This window comes from Amia ocellicauda, chromosome 17 (genome assembly GCF_036373705.1).
Source record: "Amia ocellicauda isolate fAmiCal2 chromosome 17, fAmiCal2.hap1, whole genome shotgun sequence".
In the NCBI taxonomy this organism is placed as follows: Eukaryota; Metazoa; Chordata; class Actinopteri; order Amiiformes; family Amiidae; genus Amia; species Amia ocellicauda.
This window is the reverse complement of record NC_089866.1, coordinates 17,109,902-17,125,428: the sequence shown is the minus strand read 5'-3', so window position 1 is coordinate 17,125,428 and position 15,527 is coordinate 17,109,902. Positions and strand designations below refer to the sequence as shown.

At 38.4% G+C, this 15,527-nt stretch overlaps 1 protein-coding gene across 1 annotated transcript in view; it reads left to right on the top strand.

Annotated features, from left to right (window-relative positions):
* galnt9 (polypeptide N-acetylgalactosaminyltransferase 9) overlaps positions 1 to 15,527 on the top strand; it is an 82,182-nt gene that overhangs the window by 25,593 nt on the left and 41,062 nt on the right. The window contains exons 3-4 of the mRNA XM_066689668.1: positions 1,448 to 1,614; positions 5,268 to 5,442. Coding sequence (XP_066545765.1) covers positions 1,448 to 1,614; positions 5,268 to 5,442 — 342 coding nt within the window. The remainder of the gene's footprint in view (positions 1 to 1,447; positions 1,615 to 5,267; positions 5,443 to 15,527) is intronic.

Genomic DNA, 15,527 nt, shown 5'->3' with positions numbered 1-15,527 from the left:
ACCATTTGAGAACCTTACTGTAGTGAATATAAATGATGGCTTTGTGTGAAGCAGTAACAATTATACGTAATTGGTTCAGTGGTCATGGTCATACTCTGTTAAGCTCCAGCCAACAGTGACGTTTTCTTTTCTTCGGTATCATCTTCCCAGCAGCCGGGGCAATACATTTTTTGGGGGTGTGAATAATGTCGAAGCAACAGTTTAGCCAATATTTTCCCTCATCATTTTGATTAACATATATATGATTAAAAAAAGACCAATTATGCAGTCAGTAACAGTGTATCAATTACATATTTGGATTTTTCCCTTTTTGAATTCCTCTGCAGAGCTTAGACACTTTCACACAGAACCGCTGCCTAGAATTGCTTGGCACTCTCCCTTTTCTGAGAATATCCATTGATAAAACTGCCTTTTAGGATGAGGAGGAAGCCATTAAGCAGAACCCAGATGTTTGTGTTTGCTGATGGAAACGTTAAAATGACAAATCCATTCAAACGTTTCAGAAATATGAATTGTTTGTGATGGCTTGCGTCACCAGAGCAACAGCCACTATGACACAAAGGCATAATTGCTTTGACAATAGCAGCAGATCAGAGGAATTCCTCTTTCTGACCTGCGAATCTGTGTGAAAGTTAAGGGAGTACAAGTGAGTAAGTACACATGGTTGCCATAGGAATCTGGCAGCTGGTACAGTGTGAAGGGAAGCTGGCAGTTGAAGATGGATGCGCTGGAAGCCTAGTAGCAAAGCCATGTTGCTATGAAAACCCAATAGCTGAGCAGAGTCATTATGGGACTGCAACGAATTAAAAGGGTTCTGGAGAGTGAGCAAGCTCTCATTGTTGTTATTCTGGGAATATATGCATGCGCACTGTGTAACTGGGATTCCAAAAGGACGTGATTAATTTTATTAAATGGGTAATTTTAAAGGGATTCCAGTGGCTTCTCCCCACACCGTGTTTTCATGACATTCCTATGGGGAAGACGATCAGTGCAATATCGTGTTTCCATTTGTAACGCATTTCCACAGTCCGGTTGTAATGTATACAATTCTGTGTGTTATTGCTTTTTCTATTATTCATGCTTTGCTTTCATTTCAGCTTGGACTAGAGTCAGGGTTTGTTTATTTTGCAGATGTGCAGTAAAATTGAAGATATGCCCCTGGTACATGCTTTAAAATAATAATAATAAAAGCATAAAAACAACCAGACAAAAAACCCGATACAGGTCCTATTTTCCTCCCTTTCTCAAATGGGAATTAAATTTGCTCGGAAATCTCATGTGCTTTTTAAAACATGAATATAACAAATGAACTTCCCCTCTGGGTCTCAGCTCTATCTGAAGAGATTTTGTATTTTCTAAAAAATGTATAAAGTGAGTTTGGGAAAAAATAAAAGCCCTGTGATCTCGGAGCAGAAGGGGACTAAGTTATTTTTCTGTGTCTTCTTAGGTGCAAGCAAATGACCTATCCAGATGACCTCCCTCAGATCTCAGTGGTCTTTATCTTTGTGAACGAAGCCCTCTCAGTGATCTTGCGGTCTGTGCACAGCGTGGTCAATCACACGCCTGCTCACCTGCTCAAGGAGATCATCCTCGTGGATGATAACAGCGATAGCGGTAAGATAGGTGGACATTCATTCATGCATGTAATTCTTGTACAGTGGCAAGACTCACTCACCCTGTTGTCCATTTCTCTGGTGACATCTGACTGCTTACCTTGTCCTAGTAACAAGGTTTTCCCCAGTCCACTTTGGTTTCCAAATTAAATGTATTTTCTATCAATAAGCTGTTGTAAACCTAATATGATATTTTTAGGGAAACCTTAATCCTTATTTAGCACTTTTTATATGTATATCACTGGCTGACCATTGCATGATAGTGCTTCAGGGTGTGTTATCCCTATGCTTTGCGCCTCACAACTCACCTATTGCGATCCAATAATCATGTTATTGTGAATTACTGTTTAAAAAATGCAACCAAATAGCTCAGACTTCAGATAAGACAGCTGCCCAGAATATATAAACACACATATATAAATATGCAGCTTGTTAACTGTTAACACAAATATGTTCAGAACAACAGAATTCACTGATTTGTTTTTTTTTTCTTCTTCCAGGCAGCATATTGTAAACTCCCAGCAGATTGATAATATATACTTTTGTCATGTTCCCACTACATACAAAAACTAATGTAACAAGGAAGAAGATATATTTGTCTCCTGAATGATGCCAGAACACTTGTTTCCCTTGAAAATAGATTGGCAACTATTTAATTTTAACCTTGATCTAATTAGCAGATTCACTTGTCTTGGAATATAACTTCAGCACATCCCTGTTTATTTCAGTGCACAATGACTTTAATCAAACTGGCAACAGTAATTTAACACAACTTGTGTGTGAACCCTTGAGGGCTTTACTTGGATGTGCTTAAAAGTTTAAAAATAGAAGAGAAAATAAACAAACACGAAAACAAGCAGATGAGCATAGTCCTCCTGTGAACCCTTGTCTCCAGTTTTCAGGGAGATGTGAACTGCAAAGTTTCTGTCGTTTCCACACCTGGGAGAGCTGTGGCAGCCAGTTCAGTCCCCGAGCCTTCGCGTGTTTCAGGAGTAACAATGTACCAGATTCCAAGTGACACTTGGCATTCAATCAGTTGGCATTTAGTATTTCTAGCCCCTCCAGAAGGGCTGAAAGAGAATGCAACGCATGAATAACATCTTGAAAGGGAACTCGGCAGAGTCAACATTGGCACATCCACGACCCCGACAGACCTCTTAAATGAGTGGCCTTTTATGAAACCAAATAGGAAGGCAACTGCAGTGAAAACCGTGACCCTCCCCTTTTGTTTACTGTTAATGATCATTGATGGCTACTTTGTACTGATCTATATACTGTTCTTTTAATGGCAAGCTATTAACATGCAGGGTCAGCAAGTTTGCTTTTCCTTGCAAGTCTCTTTCCCCCCTCGCCATTGTTCTGCTGCTCTTGGGAGGCATGAAAGGACAGCATGGATCTTTTAGAGCTGCAAGACTATTAGTTGTTCTTTCTTTCTATAGCTCCAGTTTGAGCTCATTGCACATTCCTCCTGTTTGTGAATTCAGCTTCCTTATTACACTGATTTTACTCCTAATGAAAGGGAGATGCGTTCATATTGCATTTCAATGCAGGTGATATTTTAAGCATTTATTATGCAAAATTGGCACACAAACACACACAGTGTTTCATCTGGGTTATCTCAATACAATTTTAATGATCCCCTGTAATGAAATACTCTCAGCATAGCTGAAAAAATAGATTATATTTTAATTATATCAACTGAATCTTTCGTGTACTGAATAGAATACTTGTTTAATACATTTGATGAGAGGATATTGAATTAAAATGTAGGTGTTTGGCAAAAGACCAAGACAGATTAAGTGCTAAATCCGCCATTCACTTTGAATTCAGATGTAGTTTGAAAATCGCATCCCTTTTACTATAGAGAAGCCATTTTTCTGTTCTTTATTCTCGAAAATGAGTTATAAAAATATATAAAATAATGATGCCCCTGGAAACTAAACCTTTCCCAGTTGTCAGACATTTGTTAATCATTCACGTCAGTGTACTGTTTGTACAAAATTATGAAAGATACTTAAAGTGGTTTGGGAAAAGTGAATATATCATCACTTGAATTACATTCAAAGGGATTTGGCAATCCAGACTTCTGTGTTGCCTTAGTTTAGTGAATAAACTAAAAAGTTCATAAAGATCTTATTTGAACTCTCATTTATCTGAAAATGTCTGTCTTCTAAACAGCCTCTCTTACAAAACCATTTTCAGACTTTGGCACCAGACCCGACAGCTACTTCAAATGATTGTTAAGAGCTATGACAAAAATAAGAACATAAGAACACACATATGTTCCTAAATTTTCAGCTTCCACCACTGAAACTCGCTGGAGAAACTTTATTGCAGATTGTGACAACTCTCTGTGTGAAGAAGTGTCTCCTGTTTTCCATTTTGAATGCCTTGAAGCCCAATTTCCATGTGTGTCCCCGGGTGCGTGTGTCCCTGCTGATCTGGAAAAGCTCCTCTGGTTTGATGTGGTCGATGCCTTTCATGATTTTGAAGACTTGAATCAAGTCCCCACGTAGTCTCCTCTGTTCCAGGGTGAAAAGGTTCAGGTCCCTCAGTCTCTCAGTAGGACATTCCCTTCAGACCTGGAATAAGTCTGGATGCTCTCCTCTGAACTGCCTCTAGAGCAGCGATATCTTTCTTGATGTGTGGAGCCCAGAACTGTACACAGTATCCAGATGAGCTCTAACTAGTGCATTGTACAGTCTGAACATCACTGCCCTTGTTCTCAATTCTACACTTTTCACAATATACCCTAACATCCTGTTTGCCTTTTTTATTGCTTCCCCACATTGTTTGGATGGAGAAAGTGAGGAGTCCACATAGACTCATAGGTCTTTCTCATGTGTTACTTCATCTAGTTCTATTCCTCCCATAGTGTCATTATAGTGGACATTTTTGTTACTTGCATGTAATACCTTGCACTTGTCCACACTGAATTTCATCTTCCAATTTGAGGATCAGTCTTTGGTGTGGAACCTTATCAAAAGCTTTTTGACAATCTAAGTATATCATATCATATGCTTTCACCTGATGTACAGCTGCAGTTGCATGTTCAAAAAATTCTAAAATTCTAAAATGCCAATTTTGTCTGTGAATGACAGCATTGCATCTGACAGAGACATACATTATGCTGAGCATTAGCTTAAAAATGATTTATGTGAACAGGAAAAAGTCAGATTTGTTTCCAAACAGCTAGAAAGCCATGTACTACAAGCACTTTTTTACACAAAACTAGAACATTCAGATACCTTGAGGGGATATTTCTGACATTGAGCAATCTCTTGCTTCCATATGTCCCCGTCCAGCAACATCTGTATAAGATAATTAGTGGAGTTATTTTAAAGTTCCTCTTTGAATAAAAACAAGTACTTATGAACTCGGGAACTATGGGGAAACTTCATAAGCTAAATGAATGCTTTATAGCATCTCTTATCTACTAATTACGCCAAACCCTCTAATTTGTGTTTACGAAAAATATTCACAGCAGCTCATTTGGCATTTTCAGTCTCATTTGAATATTTCTGCTGTGGTGACTTCGATATGATTATACAGTAGCATGTGAGCTATACAACTTTGAAATATTTAGATGGATCAGTCTGTCACATGGTCAATTGCTTACTTAATGTGACAACACTGTTTTCTCTGTTCTTGTAGTGGAGCTGAAGTTCAATCTTGACCAATATGTCAACAAGAGGTACCCAGGTTTGGTGAAGATTGTGCGCAACAACAAGCGAGAAGGTCTGATCCGAGCCAGGATTCATGGATGGAAAGCAGCTACGGCTCCTATCGTGGGTTTCTTTGATGCCCATGTGGAGTTTAACACCGCCTGGTAAGGTGCCCTTCATTTGTTTGTAGATCAGTTATTTAGCGGTGCAAGATATGACCACCATTTCTAAAATATAGATTTACAGATTAATGGGTTTCGCTTATGACACAGAACTTTCTTTTTCATTTTTCCCTCTTTTTCATCAGTGATTAATAAGCTTTGTTGAGGATCCTTTTGCTGGGGAATAAAATTACAATATATGTAAATTACAAAAATAGGTCAGAGAAAATCGCATTATGAAGAAAAGAAAATGAGGAAAACAGAGGAAAGGGGAAGGGAAGAAAATCTTTAGAAGGCCCCTTTTTTCCAGGCTTGGGGCCCAGCTTAAGAAGCTTAATGAAATAACTTCAGAGGGTCTCAACCCAATTTCTACTTGACATCTGTGCTTATCGCAAAACAAGCAACACAACTGGCCTTAATTGGCACCTAATTTGAAGCTGTCAACCCAGACAGTCTTGAAGATAGAGTGTGTGCTTGGCAATTGTAAAGCCGGCTAGGCAATGAGGGAAACCTGCAGCTGGCCTACTAAGGTGCAACTTTATTCATAGGTCGCCAGTGTTGTGTTACTGCACCTTAATGAGTATTCAAGGTAATACTTAGTAACCTTCAGTAATTCTGAAAACTCCTTAGTCCAGACAGTAATGGCTTCAGTCTTTTTCATAGGTGCATGGGGGTTTGCATTTATTTTGTTCTTTTGCATACCCTCCCCCTCCACACACACACATTTTCTGTGGGCATAATGAGAGTTTTTAACATTGAAAAGCCTTCATGTTCCTTTCATACAAAAGAGGGAGCATTGCAATTAGGTGTGTAAACATCGATTAAACCGCGCCTTTGTCCTCTACTGTGGGTAAATTCGCTAGCATTTGGTTCACCGTTCCTCTAGCTTTGCCCGGCATCTGCCTTCGTCCTTCCAATATGCGCTGGAAGTGAAGAAGAAAAACAAATGTAAGTATCACCGAGAATAGATGATGACTCGTGATTTGTAGTTCTGTGATGATAATTGATACCCCGGTGGTTCCCTCATCTGTTTTCCCATCTGCCGCTCTTCCAAAATGTATGTTCTCTCTTTCCTCTTCTGACCCCTCTCACCTCTATGAAATCTATGTTCATTGTTTCTGATGTTCAGTCATCTGTTTTACATCTTTGGATCTGTTTGAATTTCCTTTTAATTATTGTATCTACCACCATATGTCTGAGATATCTTGCTTTGCTGGTGTCTATAGATTTCACTGAAGAAAATGTGCAATTTCATAGGTGCCGCCGTTTCATTGTTAAAGACATTGCTAGTACGATATTGACTTATCAAAAAAGAATATAAAAAGTAAAAACAAATGATGGAAAGAAAAGGGCTGCGCATACTTGGGGACTTGCTTTCCATCTTGAATTAAAGTCACTTGCAATAGAACTGAGAACTCGCATCCAGAGGAAAGTGTTGAATTCACATTGAAAGTGTCCTGCAGAGCGACATATTTGCGATTTATTAATTTTCAGCAGTCATTGTGATCTATCTGTAATAAACAAAGCATACATAAACAAAGCTGTCTAGAATATTGTGATATGGCTGTCAGAGGGAACTCAATATGTAACTACAAATGCTTCAATTGTTTTTGTCTGCATTAAACAGAATTTCTCAAACAACCCTCACGGTTTAGTATTCCATTAGTTAGAGATACTGTTTTATGTTGCAAATAATGCATAACTGAGCCAACATATAGATGTTTGTGTTTTAGACATGGGCCTGGAATCTGACCTATATCAAATTATGAGTCTAAGTCACCTAATGATGGTTTTATATAATGTTATCGATATTTTGTCTATCCAATGGAAAGCAGCTGGGTTTGGAGTTAGTGGGTTGATGAGAACTGAACACTAGCAGGAATCGTAGACCAATTTGTATTTATGTTTATACTTTAGATCTTAATTGGTGTTATAGGTATGTTTGCTTTGTGTAGATGGATACAACAGGAATATGCTGAACACTGGAAGAAAAATAAGACAATGCATTCAAAGGAAACATCAAATGAATATCAAATTAATTTCAGACTTTTGATGGAGATCATTTGAATTCAAGACAAAAAACAAACACAAAAATCCAGCCCAGCACTTGCATCGTTAATTCATCCCTGATTCCAGTTTCAAATTGTAACTGCAGGATATTTGTCTTTGCATTAAAACCAATAATCTGGATGGACTGTATACATTTTTTCAGCACTGTCCTGCTGTTCCATGGGGTATTTCATTAGGTATTCTTGGCCCACCTGGAGTTGAGCTAGCCCCCATTTCTGTGACTACGGATGCAGTTGGATCTTAATTCATTCCCGTGGTGCTCTGAGCGTCGGCACCTCCATCAAGGGGCCCCTGTCTGTGTTGAGGTGAATAAGTTTGGCTTAAGGGGGAAGCACATGGCTTGCTGCTGATAAGAACAGCACATTGGCAGGCGCTTGTAGCAGGAGCGCTTTTGGGGATGTTAACCCCGTGTCCACTTCCCGGGATCAGTCGGAGCTCGGCTCATGTGGCTCTGATGAGAAGAAGTGGGTGAGGGAGACGCCGGGCTTGGATCGGGAGCCTCGTGAGTCTTGTAAAAAATATACATTACCATGTTAATTCAAGTGAGAAAGCTACTCTGCTGCATCTCAACATATCTCACTCAGAACTCAGGGAACAGTGGGGATGCGTAGATGCCCATGTTTCTCCAGCTGCTTTTTCATCTGTGAATGCATAATAATCTTCTGAGAAATGGGTACCAGAGAAGGTGCGTTTGGCTGCTAATGTTTACGTTTAGAGTTACTTGGTATTAACCCTTTCACGTATGGACATGTTCAACTGAAACTGGTATCTCTAGCAAGCAGTTAGAGGGAGAACCATAAAAGTTTGGTGCAGTCCTCATCCACTCTTCAACATTTTCCTTTGTTTTTGCATTTGGTTCAGTTCTAACCAATATCACCACCACAACCACCACTATACTACTACTACTACTACTACTACTACTACTACTACTACTACTACTACATGATGGAGATTTGGTATGTGAGGCCAATCCTTGAACTCAAGCCGAGGGGACTGCAGAGAAGTGTATATGTATTTGATTTTATGCTCTGTAACGTTGAAGTCTTACAATATAAATGATTAATGAAATGTTGCTGCCGAGTGCTTTAAGAGATTAGAGGCGAGTCGCGAAGCTCTCGCTAATGAAATGCATGGTTCAAAACATTTTTCTTTAATACTGTTTAAACACAGAAACTCTTCATGACCTCAGATACAAGTAGTCTAGTATGTCACAAATACAACAACAACAACAACATAACATATTTGCTGCTTTTTTGTTATGATATTATGTATTTATTCCGAATGGTATGATGCAGGATATCACAACATCTTTCATTTGAATTCAGAACATACAATTTAATTTCAGTTGATTCCCATATTACTAAATTCAGCTTTTTAAAAACTAATACTACTACTACAACTAATATCTTGATTTGAAACATCATCATTATCGGCTACAGCTGAAAACATTTTTTTATTATTTGTATTTTTCCCCTTACATTAAAAATGCATTTTGCCAAGGGGCGTCCCTCAAGTCCGCTACAAAATAAACAAACAATTAAAGTAAACAAACACTTTTCTTCCAAAAACAAAAGGCCTGGTTATGGCCCTTTTGACTGCATGCAAAATATATATGCCACATTTCAGCCTAATGGGAGCAAATTGTGCCTTAAAGCTCAGATGAAAGGGGCATACAAATCCACTTTGATTGTTCCTGCCAAAGTGGCCGGATGTAAAACAAGCTGTGGAGGTCATGTTTTCCAAGCGCCTCTTTGGGGATCCATTGTAGCAGCAGGGAAGAAGTCTTGAAAGTTGTGTTTTTTTTTTTGAAGATCATAATGTGATTCCACCCCAACTCACCAGTCAGTCTTAAACCTTATTGTGTGTTAAGATACAATCCTGTGTTGTTGGACAGTGAGTCCAACAATAAGTCCAACTGAGTCGCTGATGCTCCATTTAAATGAAACTGACTAATCCTTTAAACCAGTATCACATTCATTGCTTGTTTTTATCCGGATTAATGTTAACTTGTATGCTTGTATTATTGCCAACAGGATTGTTTCATTGCTTTTACTTGATTGGATGTATAATTGGGTTTTTGTGTTACTGCAGTATTACCGACTAGTCCACTGCTGTCAGCGAGAATTTGCTTTCAGCTCTACCTGGTGAAATAAAGGGAAAGGAATGATTAAATGAAAGGGGAAAAAGAAAACAGCAACATGTCTCCTAGGACATGCTGGCTGTCCTACTCATGAACGTCTCATGAACTTCCATTTCAAAGACCAGCATGTTTTGAATGCTGTACACGCATATGTACACTCACAAAGGATCTGAGAAAAGGGCATTAGATACACGCCTTTAAGAAGATGTTGTTTCTTTTAGAACGGATTCAAAAAAAGGATATTATCTAACACATGAGCGCAAGACTAATCTTCAGAATAAATTGCATTAAATGTATTCAGTTTATGAAACTGAGGGGGGACAGTTTCTCGGCATAGTTCTGAATGAAACTAGATCCCATTATCTGATAAAACTCAGTATGAGCAATTTAGGCAATGCAAGATATGCCACATAAGAATCTCATCAATCTTTGGGAATGGAGCAAAAACGCTAAAGGTCTGAATGCTTTAGGTTATAAAGGACAAAGTCAGGATGGATAGAAAACTAGCTTCAAAAGATTACAGGTAATGCCAGGTGGAGAATGATAATAATCAAGAGGATATGATGTGAGATCCAAAGACTCGAGGCAAATTAATGCTTTGTAGGTCAACAGCAGAATCTGAACGTTTTCATTATCTTTTCACAATGTTAGACCTTGCTTTTAATGCTCTCAAGAGTGTTAAGGTAAAAAAAAAGAGCCTCGGGGCAAATAAACACTCATTTCTCCCCTCCCAATCACCAAGAAAATGTCTCTACAAAGAGAGAAAATTCAAGTACAAATTATTTTCCAAAACCTTGTTCTTAAGAAATCAAACAAAAAATCTACCTTTTTTATTTTTTCGTTTCATGTTTTCCCCGTGCTTTAGTAAATTAAACCATTCCCGGGTCTTTAATTTCATGTCAAGCACTTCATTCTCTCTCTGATTATCTGTGTGTGTGTGTGTGTGTGAGAGAGAGAGTATGCTTATTATCCATGTAATATTTCATACATTTTAATCGCAAAGTTAGTTGTCTATGAAATTATGCAATGAAAGGTCGAGAAAAAGCTTAGAGGGAAGACACAGAGACCGTGGCCTATGACTTCCCGTTTGCATTACAACACAACAGGGCAAATCCATGTGAAAAGATTCATCCATCCATTTTACTGACCTAATATTTCCTGGATTACTCCATCATATCTGCATTGAATCCTAAAGGAATGACTTCTCTTGAATGGCACCAGCTGTGAGCTTACTCCAAGGGTCTGGCTCTCAAGGGCAAGAAAAATGGCGGATTACATGAAAGGAGCCTATTTGAAGGTTACAGCATGCAGCGTCCGCTATCAGCTAGGGCTTTGCTCACGATAGATCTTTATCCTTCCCTTTAGGGTAGTTCTGTTGAGGAGCTTTGTTATATGCATACTGATTAATCATTTCAGCCTCGCTCGCAGATGTGTATTGAATGTGTCATATGCATTATTGCTTTAGGTGGGACTTACAAATTGAGTTCCCTCCTTAAGATTCATTTAATCGAAATGCATCTGAAAATGTTCTGGACTGTTGCAATTTGTAAAGTCCTGGCATTTGTCCTCAGTGATTAACAAATAATGTGGTTAAGTGTTATCATGGTTTATGGATTTTTTTTGCAGTAATACCATTATAATGATAAGCTGTGTCCCGTTATGTGAAAAAAAAAAGATGTTAATTAACTAACCAAAAAAGGACTAAAGGGTTTTTACAAGTATTTTTAAATTGATAACAATTTGGTCAGTCCTGCAAGCATGAAACTAACAAACATAAATACCGTATATATACAGTATATATAATTTCCAACAGCCTTTATCGATACACTGCTGGATGAAGGCCTCCCCAAGATGTTTTCACTTGCCTGCAAAGTTTATGATTTCATCTTCCCATCTTTTATGTGGTTGTCTTCCTTTGTCCTTCTTTGATCTGTTCTCCTTGCAGTGCGTCCAGCCATTTACCATTAATATAAATTATCTCACATGCTGGTTTGTTCTCGGGTCCCTTCATTTAATTTTCTATCTCTTCTTGTTATTCCCAGCAGACATCTTTCCAAGCTCTGTTGTTTCATCTGCAATTTCTGTATCATTTTTCCATTTAGTGACCAGGTTTCTCGGCCTTAAGTAAGCAGTGGTATTATGCATTTATCAAATATGTTTCTCTTCATGCAAGTGGGTAAATTTACTTACCATCTCTTGTATATATATGGCAGTAGCATAGCCAGAAAAGAGACTGGGTGTGCATCTGAAAGACTTGGTGTGCCACACAGCAGTGCATTATTTGATTGTTGTTGTTATTTTAAACATCACAGTGCAATCATTCTTTACATAGGCTTTTATTATTTTATTATTATAATTAGACCATAATAGCCTAATGATGGGATCACACTACACGATTTTAAGCCCGATTTGGCCCTCACGACAGATCGGCCCTGATCGTCAGACAGGCCGCTGGTCGTGCAGCGAGAGCCGGGCTGACGCGTCGCTCCTCTGGTCTGATCGTAAGAGTCAGAGCCGCTGAGTTTATCACACTCATCCTCTTTTCTCGGCGCTTGTTATGTTTGTCCGACACACGAACACGGACAGCAGCAGCAGTTTGTGGTCGTGTTCTTGTTGCGCAGATTTCCGCAGTTTTGCACAGATCTGCAGAAATCCACTGATCCCATTGGAGAACTGCGGGCATCTGCACTTCACGAATGTGACCTGTACATGTCCAGTCCGTGTGTGTTTCTCTTATCTGTGCGGATCTGTGTGTTTGTGCAGGTGTGGGGGTGAGGCTGTGACGCAGATCAGTCCGTGTGTCGGTGCTTCACCACGCAAAACATCAATTCGGTGCAAAATAGTCATTAAGTGTGAGCTGCACACTGTTTACAAAATCGGGTCGGATTGTAGAAATCGTGTAGTGTGACCCCAGCATAAGGCTATAACAAAAAATGCATTCTGCATCTGATTTCTGGGTGTGCCAGCTGCCTCTTTGGGTAGCACAGGCACACCCTGGCACACCCGTGGCTACGACACTGATATATGGTAGCATATATATGTGAGAGGCATCAGCAACTATTAAAAATGTATTTCATAGTACATTAGTTTATTACTTGTCATATTATTCCTCAAATGCATGGCATGCAAAAGCTGTTTCAGCAATTACTGTTTAGGTATTCAAGAACTATAAATATATAGGCATAGACAAATAAAATAATATATTATTTATATATATATATATATCTTTTTAATTTCATACAATGTTAGTGTAATTCGTTTCTGGAAAACAAACCAAAACACAAGCAATTACTTCAGGTCCTTGAATAATTCCCTCCCATCTTAATAATAGATTGTAGCACATAATCTTTACAAAGCCCATTCACACAAAAGACTGTTGGTTAATCCTTTTTTATTTTATTTTTATTTTTATCTCTGACAGTCAAATATAATAGACGTAAGTGTCACTCTGTTCTATGTAATCATTTGCATAGTTATTTGATTCTGTCCTTATTTATTTGAAAGGCGAGGCATACCTCGTTTAATTTTTAAATACATATTGCTCAGCGAGAGGTGTTGAATTGCTTCTGCACACTGTGTGCTCAAAGCCCTTCAATTCTCCCCCACAAAGCATTAACCTCACAGTAATGTTAGCCTGCTCTGCCCCATGTCTGTCATTGCCTTTTTCAAAAGACAGGCAAAAGAGGATATTTTCTCTTGCCTTTCATTACTTAATTACTGCTGTCACTAAGTGCAACATTTTCATGTCCTTTTGACCATTAAATCCATTAATGCATCCATTTGCACATCTTCCACAGCCTTTTGGTACCACGTTTCGTAGCCTCTGTTTGCATAAATGTCCTTCTTCGCCACAGAGTTCTTCAAATAAAAACAAATCCTGTGACATCTCTTTCCACCTGTCTTTTCTTTGAACAACATCTCTTATGGATACCGACTCCAAATGAAAATGTGTTCAAGAATTTCCTTTATGTTCTTGTTGACGACACCTTGCTGCTAATTTAAATGTCTCTAAATACTATTTCCAACTCAATAAGAAGTTGGAAATTACCCTATTTGATTTTATTTGAAGCCTCGAGTTGGGCAGACACTAAAACGCTGCGACACAGTTCTTCACAAAACAGCTGCAATAAAACTCTCAACTACCTTTTCCTGAGCATTCAGATGTTATTAACAGCTTGTGTAAGCTAAGCTTAACAGAAGTAATGTTGCATTTACCCTCAAACTCCTTGGAGACACTTTACTCAGCAGTTTCTTTCCCTTCCGCCAACCCTGTTCAGATCTATAAAAGAACGTTCAGGAGCATTGGTTTACAGGAGCAGAAAGAAAGAGCCCCAAAAGTAGCTGTAGTAAAATGTTTGGCAGTGTGCTGAGGTAGTTATTCTTCATGTTTGCAACTTTCTGTCTGGGGAGCTGTCATTGCTGAGGTTGTAAATGGAATTTTTATACCACCGGATTCTCCTGGGCCATATTTGTAGCTGCCTAGTAAATTAGATATAATCCCATTTGCTGCAGATTTACCTAGATGTTCTGTGATTGTATGTGCTGCTGCAGATACACTGCTAAAAATATGACCTTAATGTGGAAACGATAAAAATTCAATCACGTTTTTTCACTTGAGCCAAGATCTCATTCAAGAGCACCTTCGACTCTTTTCTCTCTATTTTTATAACTGTACCTCTTTCTTTTATTACCAACCAAATATATTTTGATTTGTAAAGATAGGAATGTGTGTGTTGAGACTAACTTTGTTCTGTTTTTACTATATGTGAATTAAATATCATGTGTGTATCCTACAGTATAAATGTTATTGCCCAATATTATTTGTGTTTCTTGTCTTTGCTTTAAACAGTAAAATAATCTATTTAAATATGGTTGCTGATATACACGGTTAATATAGTTGGCTCACTGTGAAAGCCATTTTGTGTTGGAAATATTTGTATAAATAATATGATAATAACTAGAGGTTAAAGTAAGCATACGTAGTAATATTCATTTTGAGTAAAAAATCTGGTTAAATTAAAATTGTGTATGATATTTTATTGACGCAGAGCCTTTAATTCAACATTTGGTGCTTCAATCGAGAGCAGCCAATCCCATGACACATCGCTAGGCCTTAAAGCCCCAGGATTTTCCGGGATGATTTTCTCGTGATAACACCGAGCTAAGTGTACATTTTAGTGCTCAGTTTCACTACTGCAGCTGAGCATGCATTTTACAGCTTGATCAAAGCTCTGCATGACATCAGGGATGTACGTGTTTCATGTCCTGAATACAATGCAACAGCCCTATATATTAAATGTGTAATTGTCTGGGGTACCTGCAGAATGTATGGGAAATTATTTTGAGCTATTGTTCCACCAGAACATCTGTTGTGACACTGAACAGCTTAGTTGCCACAAGTCTTGTTGGCTTAAGGTTTGCAATTCAAGTACTGCTATTGCCACTGTTCTTGAGTTCCCTTTTGCCATGTTCCTGCTCTCAGTATGTTATGAATGTATTCAGTCTGCTTCTATTGATCTGCCATGCTGTAGCCTACCCTGAAAAATGTGTCGTTTATAAGATAGCTAGTCTTTTAATAGGCTATAATGCTGTATGAGATGAATAAAACTATTGACACATTGGAAATTCTCATTTGTACTTTTCAGCACCTTTAGCACCGCATAACAGGAAGCCAAGACAATAAATGTACACATACCGTTACACTTGTCACATGTGTTTTGTCTTCTTTAATGCATCTGGCACCATTTTCAACATTTCGGTTCATATCACTTCCTATTCAATAATGAATCCTTCCCATGTATGCTAATTATTGAAACTACTCCTGCCATGTGAACGCAGTACCCATTGCTCCTATTTTACAAAGCGGGACTGAATATGA